The following is a 20,393-nucleotide window of genomic DNA, read 5'->3' as shown; positions in this document are numbered from 1 at the left end:
CACGACTGTTTGTGTATTTTGGGGAGTGCTCCTAGTGTGGGGAGTTTGGGATTTTTTATTATGAGGCTTTCTTTTTCTTGTTTTGTGAAAATAAAATCTGTTTCCTTGATAGCTTGTTTTATTTCGTTTTGAATTTTTTTGTAGAGTCGTGTTGTAATTCTTGAATACCGTTGTTGTTGATAAATTCTATTGTTTTTTCCGTGTACTCGTCTTTCTCCATTATGACTGTTGTGTTACCTTTATCCGCTTTCGTGACGATAAGGTTGTCATTCTTAATTTTGTTCTTGACTGTTTTTAATGCCGAGTATTGAGTGGCACAATTCGGTTGTTTGGTAGAATTTCTTGTGCGGTTACTTTTATGGCTTCATTGGTGGCTACGTTTTTTATTATATCTCTTTGTGGAGAGGGTATTTGGTCGCAAGCAATTTCTACGTCAGTGATGAGTTGCTTTATGTTGTTTTCGTTATGGCGTTCCTGGCAATTAAATTTGAGACCTTTCTCTAGCAGATTTATTTCATTCTTTGAAAAGGTAGTGTCTGATCTGTTAATTAATCTAGGGTGAAAATTCGCGAGTTTCAAGACCACAGTCCTGAAATAGTGTTTGGTGACAACGGACTTAGCATCGGCAGTCTAGATAAGTACGTAAGTTTTCCATTTTATTAATACTTGTATATTTATTTAATTTTTGTCATCACTGGTTCATGTTATCACTAAACTTTCTATAATTGACAATTTTACACAACATAAACAATACTGTACTTACACTGACTGACAGTGACAATGCAACACCAAGGAGGAGTGGTTCGAAAGGGATGAAAGTTGGGGAAAAAACAGAGACGGCACGGATGAATAATTGATGTTTATTTCAAACCGATATGCAGGTTACACAATGCGCACGGCATCGACTCAGTAGGATGTAGGACCACCGCGAGCGGCGATGCACGCAGAAACACGTCGAGGTACAGAGTCAATAAGAGTGCGGATGGTGTCCTGAGGGATGGTTCTCCATTCTCTGTCAACCATTTGCCACAGTTGGTCGTCCGTACGAGGCTGGGGCAGAGTTTGCAAACGGCGTCCAATGAGATCCCACACGTGTTCGATTGGTGAGAGATCCGGAGAGTACGCTGGCCACGGAAGCATCTGTACACCTCGTAGAGCCTGTTGGGAGATGCGAGCAGTGTGTGGATGGGCATTATCCTGCTGAAACAGAGCATTGGGCAGCCCCTGAAGGTACGGGAGTGCCACCGGCCGCAGCACATGCAGCACATGCTGCACGTAGCGGTGGGCATTTAACGTGCCTTGAATACGCACTAGAGGTGACGTGGAATCATACGCAATAGCGCCCCAAACCATGATGCCGCGTTGTCTAGCGGTAGGGCGCTCCACAGTTACTGCCGGATTTGACCTTTCTCCACGCCGACGCCACACTCGTCTGCGGTGACTATCACTGACAGAACAGAAGCGTGACTCATCGGAAAACACGACGTTCCGCCATTCCCTCATCCAAGTCGCTCTAGCCCGGCACCATGCCAGGCGTGCACGTCTATGCTGTGGAGTCAATGGTAGTCTTCTGAGCGGACGCCGGGAGTGCAGGCCTCCTTCAACCAATCGACGGGAAATTGTTCTGGTCGATATTGGAACAGCCAGGGTGTCTTGCACATGCTGAAGAATGGCGGTTGACGTGGCGTGCGGGGCTGCCACCGCTTGGCGGCGGATGCGCCGATCCTCGCGTGCTGACGTCACTCGGGCTGCGCCTGGACCCCTCGCACGTGCCACATGTCCCTGCGCCAACCATCTTCGCCACAGGCGCTGCACCGTGGACACATCCCTATGGGTATCGGCTGCGATTTGACGAAGCGACCAACCTGCCCTTCTCAGCCCGATCACCATACCCCTCGTAAAGTCGTCTGTCTGCTGGAAATGCCTCCGTTGACGGCGGCCTGGCATTCTTAGCTATACACGTGTCCTGTGGCACACGACAACACGTTCTACAATGACTGCCGGCTGAGAAATCACGGTACGAAGTGGGCCATTCGCCAACGCCGTGTCCCATTTATCGTTCGCTACGTGCGCAGCACAGCGGCGCATTTCACATCATGAGCATACCTCAGTGACGTCAGTCTACCCTGCAATTGGCATAAAGTTCTGACCACTCCTTCTTGGTGTTGCGTTTGCTCTGTCAGTCAGTGTATATAAACCATGTTTTAAGTGATTTGATAGAATCTGAGGATGTTCTTGTAGAACGAAACATGTCATTCTCCATATATTAGTGTGTATTTTAAGGTATGTTTATAATGTTATAATTTATATTGTAATTGCTGTGTGTTTGACAGACTGGAAAGTTTTTATTTCATTTGATTCCAGATGGTTCATGTTTGTGGGTTACTGTAGTCACTTCCTAGTTCGTGAACCATGGGCAACGGCTGCGTGGCCTAGTAAGTGGTCCTGAGAGTCGAGATACCAGTTGCTATGGAATGGGAGTGGGCATCTCGTACATATTCTGAGTCATGGCCCTCCTTGTGCTCAGGCGGCTAGGACTATACAATTCACCGTTGGTCCATAACCCGTTAAAGGAGAGATCCTCACTTGTTCTATGTGCAAGTAGGGTAGCATCATGCTTCATGAATTTACCGAGCTCAGAAAATTTTAAGCAAGCCTCGGACCTATGGGAGTAATGGAGTCCCACTCCCATTTGACAGGCGAGGGACTCCTTGGAAACAACTTGGCAATTCGATGGGTAGCTGTTATGATAGACGAACATCTTTCTTGGAAGCAGCAGGTTACCAGCATCTCCAGGAAAGTATTTGCGACACTCAACTCACTTAGAAGATTCCGCAACATATTTTCTCGAATATTAAAAGAACGCCTTATTTGCACTCTGGTATTGCCTCACTTCGACTACTGTGACGCCGTGTACAACGACCTGACTGCTACTCTTAACGACCAACTACAACGCGCGCAAAACGCCTGTGTTCGCTATATATGTGACCTACGTTACTTTGACCATGTTACACCTGCCTACGATGAACTCGGTTGGCTAAAACTCAAACAGCGCCGTAATCTTCATGCTTTATGCCTTCTTCGTCGAATACTCTCCTCATGCTCACCTCCCTACTTGTACAGTCAATTTCACCATCTCTCATCCAATCACAGTTTTGGAACACGGTCAAAATCTGATACACTCTTATCTATTCCACCTCACCGCACCACACGATACACAAACTCATTTGTTATTTCTTCGGCACGACAATGGAATGCACTGCCCGTCTCTGTCAGAGGAGCTTCGCCTGCTAGTTTTAGGCAACTTTGTCACCGCTACCTACTAAGTAATGCGATGGAGATACTGTAGATTTAGCCTCCCTCAAACTAGAGACTTTATATAATCCCACTGTTATTACCAAGGATAATAGAAATTAGCTAATCTTGTCATAATTGTGTAAATAATAATAATCATCATCATCATCTTCATCATTCTCCTATTTTTTCCTTTTTTAATCATAATATTGTATTGTTTAGTAGTTGCAAGATGTTTCAATTGTAAGTGTACTTATTTCAATTTTGCACATGTAAAAACTGTCTTTTCTGGTTAGATGGAAGAGAGGGCCTAATGGCCTTAATCTTGCCAGACAAAATAAATCTATTGTATTGTATTGTATTGTATAGCTATCAATATTAATGGGGCTTATGGAAGAAAGATGGTAGAACTGGCTGAGTCAGCAAAGAGGATGCATCTGGATGTGCTAGGAGTAAGTGATATTCGGTTAAGGGGAGATAGCGAGGAAGAGATACGAGATTATAAAGTGTACTTGACGGGTGTTAGAAAGGGAAGGGCAGAGTCTGTGGTAGGGCTCTTTATCAGTAATACCATTGCACACAACATAGTTTCTGTTAGCCACGTAAATGAGCGAAAGATGTGGGTAGATTTGTCAGTTGGAGGAATTACGACAAGAATTGTGTCGGTGTATTCACCATGTGAGGGTGCAGATGAGGATGAAGTTGACAAGTTTTATGAAGCAGTTAGTGACATCGTGGTCAGGGTCAACATCAAGGATATACCGAGCTCGATAGCTGCAGTCGCTTAAGTGCGGCCAGTATCCAGTAATCGGGAGATAGTGGGTTCGAGCCCCACTGTCGGCAGCCCTGAAGATGGTTTTGCGTGGTTTTCCATTTTCACACCAGGCAAATGCCGGGGCTGTACCTTAATTAAGGCCACGGCCGCTTCCTTCCAATTCCTAGGGCTTTCCTATCCCATCGTCGGCGCGACGTAAAGCATATAGCAACAGCAAGGATAGAATAGTGCTAATGGGGGATTTGAATGCGAGAGTTGGAAATAGAGCTGAAGGATACGAAAATGTGATTTGTAAATGTGGGGAAGATATGGAAGCTAAAGGGAATGGGAAGCGTTTGCTGGAATTCTGTGCTAGTATGGGTTTAGCTGTTACGAATACATTCTTCAAGCATAAGACTATTCACCGCTACACATGGGAGGCTAGGGGTACCAGATTCATAATAGACTATATCTTAACAGACTTTGAATTCAGAAAATCTGTTAGGAATGCACGAGTTTTTCGCGGATTTTTCGATGATACAGACCACCATCTGATCTGTAGTGAACTAAGTATCTGTAGGCTTAGGGTAGCGAAAGTGAAATCTGTCTGCAAACGAATAAGGGTAGAAAATCTCCAGGACGAGGAAATTGGTCAGAAGTACATGCATATGATTAGTGAGAAGTTTCGAACAGTAGACAGTAAGCACGTTCAGGGTATAGAAAGTGAATGGGTGGCATACAGGGATGCTGTAGTAGAAACAGCAAGGGGATGCCTAGGAACAATTGTGTGTAAGGAAGGGGAAAAGCGAACATCTTGGTGGAATGATGAAGTGAGAGCAGCCTGTAAACGTAAAAAGAAGGCTTATCAGGAATGGCTCCAAACAAGGGCCAAGGCAGACAGGGATTGGTACGTAGATGAAGGAAACAGAGCGAAGGAAATAGTTGTTGAATCCAAAAAGTAGGCATGGGAAGATTTTGGTAATAACCTTCAAAGGCTAGGTCAAGCAGCAGGGAAACCTCTCTATACAGTAATAAAGAATCTTAGGAAGGGAGGGAAGATGGAAATTAACAGTGTTTTAAGTAATTCAGGTGAACTCATAATAGGTCCCATGGAATCACTGGAGAGGTGGAGGGATTATTTTGAACATCTTCTCAATGTAAAAGGAAATCATTCTGGTGGTGTTGCAAACAGCCAAGCTCATGGGGAGGAGGAAAATGATGTTGGTGAAATTACGCTTCATCAAGTGGAAAGGATGCTAAATAAACTCCATTGTCATAAGACAGCAGGAATTATTGAAATTAGACCTGAAATGGTGAAGTATAGTGGGAAAGCAGGGATGAAATGGTTTCATAAAGTAGTAAAATTAGCGTGGAGTGTTGGTAAGGTACCTTCAGATTGGTTAAAAGCAGTATTTGCACCTATCTATAAGCAAGGGGGAACAGGAAGGATTGCAACAACTATCGAGGTATCTCATTGATTAGTATTCGAGGCAAAGTATTCACTGGCATCTTGGAAGGGAGGATGCGATCAGTCGTTGAGAGGAAGTTGGATGAAGACCAGTGTGGTTTCAGACCACAGAGAGGCTGTCGGGATCAGATTTTCAGTATGCGCCAGGTAATTGAAAAATGCTACGAGAGGAATAGGCAGTTGTGTTTATGTTTCGTAGATCTAGAGAAAGCATATGGCAGGGTACCGAGGGAAAAGTTGTTCGCTATACTGGGGGACTAGATTATTAAAATCAATCAAAGGCATTTATGTTGACAATTGGGCTTCAGTGATAATTAATGGTAGAATGAGTTCTTGGTTCAGGGTACTTACAGGGGTTAGACAAGGCTGCAATCTTTTACCTTTGCTGTTCGTAGTTTACATGGATCATCTGCTGAAAGATATAAAATGGCAGGGAGGGATTCAGTTAGGTGGAAATGTAGTAAGCAGTCTGGCCTATGCTGACGACTTCGTCTTAATGGCAGACTGTGTCGAAAGCCTGCAGTCTAATATCTTGGAACTTGTAAATAGGTGCAATGAGTATGGTATGAAAATTAGCCTCTCGAAGACTAAATTGTTGTCAGTAGGTATGAAATTCAACAGAATTGAATGTCAGATTGGTGATACAAAGCTAGAACTGGTCGATAATTTCAAGTATTTCGGTCCTGTGTTCTCCCAGAATTGAATCAAGGTGTAGTAAAGCTAATGCAGTGAGCTCACCGTTGCGATCAACAGTATTCTGTAAGAAGGAAGTCAGCTCCCAGACGAAAATATCTTTACATCGGTCTGTTTTCAGGCCAACTTTGCTTTACGGTAGCGAAAGGTGGGTGGACTCAGTATATCTTATTCATAAGTTGGAGGTAACAGGCATGAAAGTAGCAAGAATGATTGCTGGTACAAACAGGAGGGGACAATGGCAGGAGGGTACTCGGAATGAGGAGATAAAGGCTAATTTATGATTGAACTCGATGGATGAAGCTGTACGCAGAAACCGGCTTCGGTGGTGGGTCATATGAGGCGAATGGAGGAGGATAGGTTACCTAGGAGAATAATGGACTCTGCTATGGATCTTAAGAGAGGTAGAGGGAGACCAAGACGACGATGGTTAGATTCGGTTTCTAATGATTTAAAGATTAGAGGTATAGAACTAAATGAGGCCACAACTCTAGTTGCAAATCGAGGATTGTGGCGACGTTTAGTAAATTCACAGTGGCTTGTAGACTGAACGCCGAAAGGCATAACAGTCTATAATGATTATGTATGTATGTATGTATGTATGTATGTATGTATGTATGTATGTATGTATGTTGATTTCAGAACTTGAAAAGAAAAAGAGCAGCTCGGTTTGTTCTGGGCGATTTTCGACCAAAGAGCAGCGTTACAAAAATGTTGGAAAGTTTGGGTTGGGAAGACTTGGGAGAAAGGAGACGAGCTGCTCGACTAAGTGGTATGTTCCGAGCTGTCAGCGGAGAGATGGCGTGGAATGACATCAGTAGACGAAAGATAACAGTATGAACATAAAGTTGGAATTCAAGAGGAGAAATTGGTGAAAATATTCGTTTATTGAAAGGGAGTTAGTGATTGGTATAACTTACCAAGGGAGACGTTCAATAAATTTCGAATTTCTTTGCGATCATTTAAGAAAAGGCTAGGGAGACAACAGATACGGAATCTTTCACCTGGGCGACTGTCATCAATGCAAATCATTAGTGACTGATTGACTGATAAACAAGCCGCAGGTGCAACCATATTGGATGGGAATCTGTCGAGAGACCAAAGTAAGGAATGGGGTAGCAAGAGTGGCTGATAGACAGATCGAATGAAATGGCCTTTTAATAAAACTCAACTTGCCTTAGCTGTGTTGACACTGCTACACGGCTGAAAGCAACGAGGAACTACAGGCGTTACAAACTCCGAGGGCATGCAGCCCTTTCTGAATGAATGATGTACCGTAAAATATTCCCCCATTCGGATCTCCGAGTGGGGACTACACGAGAAGGGGCGATCGTCAGGAAGATACATACTTTCATTCTGCGAGTTGGAGCGTGGAATGTTAGCAGATTGAATCGTTGTGGTAGGTTAGAAAATCTGAAAAGTTGGATAGATAGACTAAAGTTAGATGTAGTTGGTATAAGTCAAATACGTTGGCAGGAAGAGCAGGAAAATTGGTCAGGCGACTGCAGAATTAACAACACAAAATGCAGGAGTTGGTTTAATAATGAATAAGAAAATAGGGCATCGGGTAAGCTACTACGACCAGCATCGTGAAAGTGTTATTGTTGTCAAGATACACACCACAATAGTGTAGGGCTATATGCCTACTAGTTCTGCGTATGATGAAGAATTCTAAATAATACATGGAGGAGAGAGGAGATTTAATACAATATGTAAAATGTGACGAGAATCTAATTGTGATTGGAGACTGAAATGCAGTGGTAGGCCAAGGGTGAGAAAATAATACAGTAGGAGAATTCGGATTGAGACGAAGGAATGAAAGAGGAAATCGGCTGGTTGAATTCTGCTCTGATCATAATTTAGTCCTTGCTAATACTTGGTTCAAGCACCACAAACGATGGCTGTATACAGAGCGAGACCTGGAGACACTGGGAGGTAGCAAATAGACTTCATTATGATTAGGCAGAGACTTAGAAACCAGGTGATAGATTGCAAGACTTTCTGAGGAGCAGACGTGGACTCTGACTACAACTTGTCGGTCTGAAGTTAAAGAAATTGAAGAAAGGCAGAAATGCAAGTAGATGGGATCTAGACAAGTTGAATGAACAGAGTGTGAGGGGTTGTTTCAAGTAACATGTTGCACAAGGACTAAATGAAATGGCTGAAGGAAACACAATAGAGGAATAATGGTTAGTCGTGAAGAATGCGGTCAGTAGAGCTAATGAAGAAATGTTAGGAAGAAAAGAAAGATTAACTAAGAAACAATAGATAACTGAGGAGATATTAGACTTGACTGATGAATGACGAAAATACAAGAATGCAAAAAACGAGGAGGACAGAAAAGAATACAGGCGATTATACAATGAATTGGGTAGAAAGTGCAGGACAGCAAAGCAAGAATGGCTAAAAGAGAAGTGCAAGGATGATGAAGAGTGTATGGTCCTAGGATAGGTAGATGCTGCTTACAGGAAAGAGAACTAGATGTATGAATATTAAGAGCTCACATTCTAGGGAAAGAAGACAAGACAGAAAGATGGCAAGAATTTATCCAACAGCTGTCAAGGTAAAGACGTAGATGATATGGTTCTGGAACAGGAACAGGTTGTTAATGCTAATGAAATTGGAGACGCAATTTTGAGATCAGAATTCGACAGAGCTTTGAAGAACCTAAATAGGAGCAAGGCACCTGGAATTGATGACATTCCTTCTAAATTAACTTAGTGACTGCCTTAGGAGAAACCAGCATGGCGAGGTTATTCCGTTTAGCGTATAAAATATGTGATATAGGAGAACTGCCATCCTATTTTCGGCAGAATGTCCCCCTGCGGGCAGCGGACGCACATGTAGAATACACCCGCGGTATCCATTGCCTGTCGTAAGAGACGACTAAAAGGGGCCCAAGAAGAATGGAAAGACAAGTTGAAACTGAGTTGGAAGAAGATCAGTTTGGCTTCAGAAAATATTTTTTCTTGCTAGTGGCTTTACGTCACACCGACACAGATAGGTCTTATGGCGACGATGGGATAGGAAAGGCCTAGGAGTTGGAAGGAAGCGGCCGTAGCCTTAATTAAGGTACAGCCCCAGCATTTGCCTGGTATGAAAATGGGAAACCACGGAAAATCAGGGCTTCCGACAGTGGGATTCGAACACACTATCTCCCGGATGCAAGCTCACAGCCGCGCGCCTCTAACCGCACGGCTAACTCGCCCGGTAGAAGAAATGTAGGAGCACGTGAATCAATCCTGACTTTATGTCTGATCTTAGAGGAGCGAATTAAGAAGGACAAGACCATGTACCTGGCGTTTGTAGATGTCAAAAGGGCATTTGATAATTTTGATTGGACCAAGCTCTTTGAGATTCTGAAGATGATAGGGATCAGATACCGAGAACGAAGAATTACCTAAAATCTGTATAAAAATCAGTCTTCTGTGATAAGAATCGAGGGCTTTGAAAAGAAGCAGCAATCCAGAAAGGAGTGAGGCACGGCTGCATTTGATCCTCCCTCCTTTTCAATGTTTATACAGAACAGGCGGTAAAGCAAATCGAAGAGGAATTTGGAAAGGGAATCACAGTCCAAGGAGAGGAAATCAAAACCTTGAGATTTGCCGATGATATTGTTATTTTATCCGAGACTGCAGAAGATCTCGAGAAGTTGCTGAATGGTATAGGAGAAGTCTTGGGTAAGCAGTACAAGATGAAAATAAATAAGTCCAAAACAAAAGTAAAGGATTGCAGTCGAAGTCAGGTGATGCAGGGAATATTAGATTAGGAAACGGTCTTAAAGGAAGTACCGTAGGTGAATATTGTTTCTCGGGTAGTAAAATAACTAACGATGGCAGAAGTAAGGAGGACATAAAATGCACACTAGCACACGCAAGGAAGAGCTTTCTTAAGAAAAGAAATTTGCTCACTTCAAACATTGATGCAGAAATTACGAACATGTTTTTGAGAAGCTTCGTCTTGAGCCTGGCATTGTATCGAAGTGTAACATGGACGATAAAATAACTATATCCGAAAGAAGGAGAATAGAAGCTTTTGAAATGTGGTGTTACAGAGGAATGCTGAAGGTGAGATGGGTAGATCGAATCACGAATGAAGAGATACTGGATCGAACTGGTGAGAGGAAATCGATTTGGCTAAACTTGATGAGATGAAGTGATAGGATAATAGGACACATCTTAAGACTCCCAAGACTTGTTCATTTGCTTTTCGAGGGAAGTATAGTTGGTAAGAACGGTAGGGGTCGAGCAAGCAGATTAGAGCAGATGTAGAATTTAGCAGTTTAGCACAGGATAGGGTGTTATGGAGAGCTACACCTAACGAGTCTGTGGACTGATAACATACATATATTCAGTTATGGTCCGGCTCTGTGATGTGGTGGTTAGTGTCAATAGTTACCACCCCTGGAGGCCCGAGTTCGATTCCCGGTCTGCCAATAAATTTGAAAAGTGGTACGAGGACTGGAACGGGGTCCACTCAGCCTCGGGATGTCAGCGGGTTCGATTCCCACTTCAGCTGTCGAAGTGATTTCCGTGGATTTCTACTTCTTCTCGAGGCAAAAGCCGGGATGATACCTAACTTAAGGCCACGGCCGCTTCCTTCTGTCTTCCTAGTCTATCCCTTCCAATCTTCCCATTCTCTTTTTCAGGCTAGCAGGTGAGGCCGCCTGGGCGAGTTGTATCCCCGACCTAATGTCTCACACTCTATGGGATACCTCGCTGAGTTCGATGGAAAAACCAACCCTTGAGGGTAAACTGATTAAATAATAATAATAATAATAATTTCAGTTCTAATAATAACAATAATGGGAATTATTTGTGTAAGGTATCGGGCGCCAATGACTTGGAGGTGAGAACACTGTATTGTTGTTCCTCTCTTAAACCGCATTTAGCCTGTAAACGCGACGCTCCACTTACTAGCTATACTTATGGATAAAGAAATGAGCCAATAGGATCCAATTGTACATTTAGTCATCTGGGCATTGCGAGCTATTGCCCATCATAATAGGCGGAAGTTAGAAGATAAACGCACTGTTCAACCGGAAAATTCTCAGCAGTTATCTCTTAACTCCGAATGCAGCAGAGCTCATGTATGATAAGTGTAGAAGGGACAAGTCTTTAGTCTGTGAAAGGAGTGTTATATTCAGCAATGAAACTTGTTCGCATTTTGCTGATATGCTTGACTACTCTACTCCAAATTCAGGATACGCTGTCCGGTAAGTTGTTAAAGCTTTCTTAACTGTGGTATCAACTGGATGATCTGAACACAACTAGGCCCGAGACTAGACGAAATGAAACAGAAAGTCGTTTGGACACGGGCTTTTGACCATGCGCTCATTTCTTTTTGTGACTGTACTGTACGTGTTTGGAATATTTTGCGATGCAGTCATCAACGAGGAATGTGTGTGAAGACGTATTTGAAGAAAATAACATCTTGTATCTGTCCGCCATCTTGATATTACTGAATATTTCCCACCAACGTGGTCTCGCTATGATGTAAGCTCCCACTGAGAATTCATTTGTCTACCTAGGGTCTTATATCCAGTTTCTACAAAGCCTAAACATTGTTCTACTTTAAAATGATTTTTTAATCTACAAAAACTCACAAATTCAGACCAACACAGCGATGGTATTATGCTTCGTCTGTACGTTTTGTACCGGTAAATGTTTAAAATCTTGTGCTGAACTAAGAACGTAGATATACAAATAAAAATAAAACTTAGTACTGAAAACCGAGGCCTGTTCATAACTTAGTGTATACAAAAGACATACACGTACAAAATTATACAGGGCGAATTGGCAGCTCTGAGCTTCGAGTGCCACTGTCGGGAGCCTTGAGGATGGTTTTCCGTGGTTTCCCATTTTCACGGTAGGCAAATGCTGGGGATCTACCCTTAAACAACGCGGCTACTTTCCGCTACGTTCAAGCACTCTGCTGCAGAGGATATGGTAAACTTCATTCCGACGTTTTCACTAAATATCAGAGCCGGCCACCTCCTGTGGGTGGGGGACGCAGATGAAGAATGCACCCACGGTATCTCCTGCCTGCCGTAAGAGGCGACTAAAAGGGGCCCAAGGGGCTTTCAACTTGGGAGTGTGGGTTGGCGACCACCGGGCCCTTAGCTGAGTCCTGGCATTGCTTCCACTTACTTGTGCCAGACTCCTCACTTTTGTCTATCCTGTCCGACCTCCCTTGGTAAACTCTTGTTCTTTTCCGACCCCAACGGTATTAGAGCATTCGAAGCCTAGGGAGTCTTTCATTTTCACGCCCTTCGCGGCCCTTGCCTTTCTTCGTCTGTTATTCATTTTTCTTCTTTATCTCTCTGTCTACCCTCTGTGGGTGGGGGATGCAAACGAAAAATATATCCACGGTATCCCCTTCCTGTCGTGAGAGGCGACTAAAAGTGGCGACCAAGGGATGATTATATTAGAACCATGAAGCTCTTTGTGATTAGTACCACCGTGCGGGAATCACCATGGATCGCTTTTCCTTGCGCGTAGTACCACTATGTTAGGTACCAAATAGGTTTGTGATTAGTAGCAAACGAGAGCGCGACAGCTTTTACAGTACCAGTGATGAGTAGCACTATATGAGCGACACCATGGTTCTGGCTTGCCTGTGATTATTACCCACTATATGAGGATAGTACACTCCCTGTGGTTGGTACCCTTATGTGATGAGCACCATAGGTTTGCGCTGCCTGTAAATGGCGCCGCAATGTGCGACACAGCGTAGGTCTGTAATACATGTGCGAATTTCATTACCTGTGAGTAGTACCGTAATGTGTGGAATACCGCGAGTCTACGCTACTCTTGATTAGTACCGCAACATGACAAATACCATGGTTCTACTTTCCTAGCGATAAGTACCATTATGAGGGGCCGATGACTGCAAGCATCATCGTTTCAGTATCGTGGTATAGAAGCAGTCCCTTGGTCAGCACTGTGGGTCGGTTCCACTGATCGTTTTAAATTCATATCCATATCGTCCTCACGTTTTGAATTGTGGTCAGTGGAGGATATTGGGTTTTTTTATTTGTCATCTCATTTCGTACCATTAGGGGCCGTTGACAACAATCAATCAAATCAGAGCCGGCCTCGTCGGTAGAACACAATTTCGGCACGTCTCCGTCTCCGAAAACCGTAAAAATTGTTGGTGAGACATTATTATTATTATCAATTAATTTTTGTGCTTACATTTTGGGTTTGGGGGTATTCCGTACGGTAATTTTCTGCCAATGTTTTCTGAATGCGTCTTCAGCGGCGGAGTTTGCTTTGAAGCCAGATGTAAGCGGAGTTCTTACACTTGCTGTACAAGAGCTTATGACTTCTCTGTGTTCTAGGTAAAACGAGAAACCTTCTTAGGTATGTCACTTCCCGCTGACACACTATAGTTGAAGTGCCTATCACATGCTTGGATAGTTCTTGTCTAAAATAAGAAAAATACGTTTTAAATTGAGCAATGACTTTCTTTTCTTTTCTTTTTCGAAAAAATGCTTTTATAAATGCTCCAGACGAACCATTTTTTTACTTTGTTTTGTGGATTGAAACTTGATTGTTAAACTTAGAAAAGTCAAAGGAATAATTTGCATTATTATGCTTTTGTTATTAATTTACAAATTATATGAATAACATAAATATGTACAAGTTTGGAGCCAATTAGGTTTTCTGGAGCCCTTTGACTTCTAGAAATAATAACTTTTGAGAAAGTGCAGAACTGTCTAAATGGCAGCACCATCATGTTCTGTGCGCCGCTTCTCACTTATCTTACGGCGAAGGTGGGAAGTATTAACTAACGTACAGTTCCATCATTTGCCTGATGTGAAAATGGGAAACCATGGAAAACCCATCTATAGGGCTACCGACAGGACAGTGCGGCTCGAACCCACAACCTGAACGTGACCCGTACCACGGGACTTGTTTGAGCTATTACTCCAATCAATGAATATTCAAGATAAACTTAAATATTATAATTAAGCGGTCCGCCTGTTCAATACAGTATATAATTTATTAATATCTAGGACATGTTTCGTCCCCTAAGGGACATCATCAGCTAATAATAAATTAATATTAATATATCAGAAATAAATATTAACATTGGAAAGACACATTAAAATTTTTGACAATTTAAAATAAGATCTTCAAATTTTGTTAAAATTGTAAGTCATAAGACAGGTAAAACAGCTGAATTGTCCATATTTCTCTTGTTGATGTTCTTGGAAAATACCAGTTTCGCTGATAAAATCTTAAAATATCATTTGTTGTAATTAGCACACTTGATTTGTATTCCTTGGTGAAAGATTTGTTGAAACTTAATAAGCATTCCTTAGATGGTATACTAAAATTTAAGTGCTTCAGAATTTAAAGTTATCTCTTTAAGATGTAAGAATGTTTAATGCTAACACCGATATAAATGATAAACACGTAATCAATGGGATGAAAGAATACAATTTCAGTGTATAAGAAATTGCTAAAACATATTGTTTCTTTGTAAATTAAACGATGTATATAAAATGATAATGGAACACCGGTTTTAGCACTAATTTTCCAATAATTCCTTGCCAAAATCTGAAAACGAATACAGTTTTAAATACAGAAAATTTGCAAACAAATTAGCTTGGAGACTACTTAACTTAGCAGAAAGACGTAGGCTAAACAATGCACATCACATTCACTTGTCTTATTTTTTTATTTTTTACAATTTGCTTTTCGTCGCACAGACACAGATAGGTTTTTGGCGACGATGGTGTAGGAAAGGGCTAGGAGTAGGAAGGAAGAGGCCTTGGCCGCAATTAAGGTACAGCCCCAGCATTTGTCTGGTGTGAAAGTGGGAAACCACGGAGGACCATTTTCAGGGCTACAGACGGTGGGCGCCCCAAAGCACACGACCAACTTGCCCGATTTAAATATTATCACTCATATAAATATTTATATGCCTTTCTTTACTTTTCTCCCTGGTTTCCTTGTCACCGTAAACGTGCGCAAATATTTATAACATATGATATTCTTGATTATATTTCCTGTTATACTGCAGATGTTTTAAATTGTTAGGGTATAAATGAGGCGTTCAGGAGCGAAATTCTGCGAGTTTCCAGGTTCGTTTTAGAACTTTTTTTTTTTTTTTTTGTGCATGAAACGCGAACAACGTATTACTTCCTTTGGGTGGCAGATATTCAAAATTCCTTTTCATTGTAGATTTATGTTAACTTAGGGATTATTTTTCTGACAATCTTTAAAATATTTCGGTTTTATATTGTTAGTTATTACCTCAAATGGTTTGGATTCACCGAGTTTTGCTCCTGTTCTCATGGATCTGCAGATGTTACTTCTGGAGAGATATTATCGTAACGTAATGCCTTAATGTTTGTTCAAAGGGGAAAGGAAATTATTTAATAACTATTTAATAATTACGAAGTATATTACACCAAATGAAAGCGTGCAAGAAGTGAAGAGGGCACTACCTTGCAAGTATTATCCTGTTCCGTCTAAACCACACATATAACTCATTGTCTTCTGGATGAATTTCGAACTTCTGAGTCCTCCTCTGCATTGTTCCCAGCTGTTTGAGCGTCGATGTGATTTTTATAGAAAGCAAGATCTGTGTTTTCTTTCCAAGTCCCCCCGAAATGCTTTCTGAGCAGAAAATCATTGTCACTAACTTTCACTTTCTTGAAGGTTCTTCCAATTCCGGTAACATTCGGCTTCATGGACGAATAGGCTTTTCTACTACCAGTAGTTTCTTTCTGTTTCACGGCTGTTTGCAGTAGGGCCAACTTGACACAAGCTCAGAACTAACATAAAGCTGGAACACAATGCGTATTAAGTGTACATCACGTTCTGTTTCTTTGTGATGAGAATGGATTCTCTCAGTTTTGCTTTGTAATCAGAAGTGGATAGCCTACACACACTTTTGCAGCTGTGGTCTGTTTTCCAGGTGAGTTTTAGATCAGACGGAAGCAGTTTTGCTTGTGATTTGCAGTCATAATCAACAGATGACTCATGATTGAGCTTCAGTACGAACATTTAGTTATGGCCAGTGCATTTGATTACATTGAGGGACGTTTTGGTGAGTTCAGGTCTAGAAGTAGATGTATGTTCAATCTTCAGCCCTAAGACTGGTTGGATCCTCAACAGCTCTGCCGTCAGCTGTCATAGATGGCCTAGGCATCACTGAAGAGGCATATTAAGGAAATGAGGAGTGAGGTAGTTCTAGAAGTAGAGATGTATGGTAATTGATGCCTCTGTTTCACAAAATGGTTTTGCGTGTTGAATGTGGTAGTATCTGGATTGTCGAGGTTTTTTCTGTAAAAATCATTTTAATGATTTCCGAACTACCGAGCTCGATAGCTGCAGTCGCTTAAGTGCGGCCAGTATCCGGTATTCGGCAGATAGTGGGTTTCAAACCCACTTTCCGCAGCGCTGAAGATGGTTTTCCGTGGTTTCCCATTTTCACACCAGGCGAATGCTGGGGCTGTACCTTAACTAAGGCCACGGCCTCTTCCCACTCCTAGCCCTTTCCTGTCCCATCGTCGCCATAAGACCTATCTGTGTCGGTGTGATGTAAAGCAACTTGTAAACATACGTGCCTTTACAACATGCAGATTTTTTGTGCTTTCCGTCTGAAGTATGTATTTGTAGCTTCTAAGGTTTCTCCTTTGACCTGTATTTGTAATTGAATGTACATTATCGTGTAATTTGCACGTCAAACCATTCTCGGCTTTATAAGTTGCACAGGCTGCAGTGTAAGTGGCAACCAAAAGCACGGCTACGGAGTTACAAAGTGAACACATCTCTAGTTAGGGACACAACGTAAAATCTCACCAAGGAGATTACGTTGCAGACCTACTAAAATATTTCACAACATGCATACATACATTATCATTATAGACTGTTATGCCTTTCAGCGTTCAGTCTGCAAGCCTCTGAGAATTTAGTAAACGTCACCACAATCCTCGATTTGCAACTAGTGTTGTGGCCTCATTTAGTTCTATACCTCTTAAATCTGCATTGTATTATAAGAAGACGCTGCATAAAGGGGCTTTTCAGTCTCAGTGGCATGTAAATCATGATCAAATTCAAATTCTTATCTTTAAATCGTTAGAAAGCGAGTCTAACCATCGTCGTCTTGGTCTCCCTCTACTTCTCTTACCCTCCATAACAGAGTCCATTATTCTCCCAGGTAACCTATCCTCCTCCATTCGCCTCACATGACCCCACCACCGAAGCCGGTTTATGCGTACAGCTTCATCCCTCGAGTTCATTCCTAAATTAGCCTTTATCTCCTCATTCCGAGTACCCTCCTGCCATTGTTCCCACCTGTTTGTACCAGCAATCATTCTTGCTACTTTCATGTCTGTTACTTCTAACTTATGAATAATATATCCTGAGTCCACCCAGCTTTCGCTCCCGTAAAGCAAAGTTGGTCTGAAAACAGACCGATGTAAAGATAGTTTCGTCCGAAAGCTGACTTCCTTCTTACAGAATATTGTTGATCGCAACTGCGAGCTCACTGCATTAGCTTTACTACACCTTGATTCAATCTCACTTACTATATTACCATCCTGGGAGAACACACAGCCTAAATACTTGAAATTATCGACCTGTTCTAGCTTTGTATCACCAATCTGACATTCAATTCTGTTGAATTTCTTACCTACTGACATCAATTTAGTCTTCGAGAGGCTAATTTTCGTACCATACTCATTGCACCTATTTTCAAGTTCCAAGATATTACACTGCAAGCTTTCGGCATAGTCTGCCATTAAGACCAAGTCGTCAGCATAGGCCAAACTGCTTACTACATTTCCACCTAACTGAATCCCTCTCTGCCATTTTATACTCTTCAGCAGATGATCCATGTAAACTACGAACAGCAAAGGTGAAAGATTACAGCCCTGTCTAACCCCTGTAAGAACCCTGAACCAAGAACTCATTCTACCATCAATTCTCACTGAAGCCCAATTGTCAACATAAATGCCTTTGATTGATTTTAATAATCTACCTTTAATTCCATAGTCCCCCAGTATTTCACAAATGTTAACAAAATTACAAATACCGTTTCTGCAATAATTTCTACAAAGATCAAAACTGTTTTCTTTCCTGGCCTATGGATTTATTTCTGGAAGTACATAAATCTTGAATTTGATTGTTTCTGTTTAAACGCGGATTTCTTCTTGCGCATTCTAGAATTTCTTTGTCAATGAGTACAGCATGGTAAAATTATTTACTTGCCGTACTGAAATTAATTTTTACTTGAAGCTCTGCTTTAAGTGTCCCGTATCCATGTGAAGGCTGTTTCTAACATCCGGCCATGGCATTTGCGACTGGCTGAATGTTCGTTGGTTGGTGGAATTGAAAATAAAAATTGAATCAACCTAAATATATGGCTACTATTTTTATTTTCTTCAGGGTCAATTTTATGACTATCAACCACTTCCTTATCACTTTCGTCTTCCACGGGAGTGCTTCTTCATAAAATTCATCAACATATATTTTGGTCCCCAACTTTAATCCCCGAACCATTTTGAGAACAGAGTTGAAATCATTCTCCCTTTCTAATAACATTACAGTGATTGTAAACAGTAAATTATTTTCCGAACAGTCGAGTCTCTAAATGTTTTGTATAAACCCTAACTCCTCGTGTTGGGAGACGATTGGCACAGGTCATAGTTTTGAAACTAGAAAAATTCTTATCTGATATTCACTGTTCTAACTACTTTTTGAGAGATTCCATAATGGAATACACTTCAACGGCCAACAACGTATTTCTTTCCAAGGACTGCACTGTGTCATGAAGTATTTTTAGGCGATTAAGGAGATAAAAAGCAAACGACAGTGTGTTCTAGATATATTTTCACCACCACACTGAACATCTTGGAATAACTTCTGTATATGTACAGCACAATCACCTTCGCAAAACATTGGAGTAACCTATAACGGCTGGATAAGCATAAGAAGTTCGATGAATTCGGCGTCACAAAATTCAAACAACGCCTTTAGACCTTATACTCTTTTTTGAATTACGGTACAGGACAAATGATTATATACCTCATTAACAAGTCCTTCTAAATAAATAAAAATGGAATATATCAATCGCATATTGTAGTTGCATTATGAACTTTGTGAGCTGAGCAACTTGAGGAGATTAAATGATTGCTTTCATTTCTTAAGAGTTTAAATAATGAATGTTTGTGCTATCAACATATTCTTTAAACTTAAGATGTATATTGTTAACCTGACCAAGAATGGCGTCACAAGTCTCATGTCTAGGGCTCAGAGGTTTAGGAAAAGTCATATTTTTTCTTTGTCTCTATTATCTTGTCTGATTGGATTTCGGTGAAAATAAGATGATTATCATCACAATTAAGTGATTTTTCATTTGTTATATACATGCATATTTTGGCTATTTTTTCCATAAGGTCATATTTTGAGGTATTTTAATGGAAACGTCGTATTTCCGCGGTTTGATGACAGCTGTAGGTGTGCGAAATCATCTTCAACTTACCGAATGCGAACTAGTGTTCACAAAACTGCTTCTCGGTATCACGCTATCAATACAAGTAGAATACCCTTCGTATACCCAACCCGCTGTACTCGGCAACCCAGTCTCCCAGGTGGAGACAGAAATAACCCATCCCAGCAGTGAGCTGAGTACTTCTCAACCTCCTTTCACTTACACAAGCGTCAGTTGACAGTAAATCGTATCCCAGCACACATTCCAGTATGCCTACGGAAAAGTCTTCTACTAGTGTTCAGTTACGAAGCTTTGTTAAGGAATTTGGAGAAGAATATTTCTGTAGAGACGGTTTAGTTCATTTTTGCAAGTTGTGTGAAGTGAAAGTCGTGGCATAAACACGTTTTAATGTGCAACAATATTGTAACACGGCAAAACACAGCAGCAATATCAAACGACAACATGTCGATAAGAAGAGGCAGCATTTGATATTCGATAAGGCTGATTCATCTTCAGTGATGGACAGATGTTCGGATTTTTCAGAGGAACTTTGTGAGGTGATGATGTCTTCAAACATTCCCCTGAATAAGGTGAGCAATCCCCATTTCAAGAACTTCCTGGAGAAATACACTAAAATATCTGTTCCTACAGGATCAACACTGCGAAAAAAACTATTCTTCGCGTTGCTATGAAGGTACTCTAAATCGAATACGACACAGTGTAACAGAAAAT

General features: G+C 41.5%; 1 protein-coding gene across 3 annotated transcripts in view; it reads left to right on the top strand.

The window, feature by feature from the left end:
• The first annotated feature begins 11,287 nt into the window (after window positions 1-11,287).
• Window positions 11,288-20,393, top strand: part of LOC136864954 (neuropilin-1a) — a 458,189-nt gene continuing 449,083 nt past the window's right edge. For all 3 annotated transcript variants that reach the window (XM_067142360.2, XM_067142361.2, XM_067142359.2), the window contains exon 1: window positions 11,288-11,424. In XM_067142360.2, coding sequence (XP_066998461.2) covers window positions 11,358-11,424 — 67 coding nt within the window. In that variant the 5' untranslated portion in view covers window positions 11,288-11,357. The remainder of the gene's footprint in view (window positions 11,425-20,393) is intronic.

Source organism: Anabrus simplex, chromosome 2 (genome assembly GCF_040414725.1).
Source record: "Anabrus simplex isolate iqAnaSimp1 chromosome 2, ASM4041472v1, whole genome shotgun sequence".
Lineage (NCBI taxonomy): Eukaryota > Metazoa > Arthropoda > Insecta > Orthoptera > Tettigoniidae > Anabrus > Anabrus simplex.
Note: the sequence above shows the minus strand (reverse complement) of the source record. Positions and strands in the feature narration are given on the sequence as shown.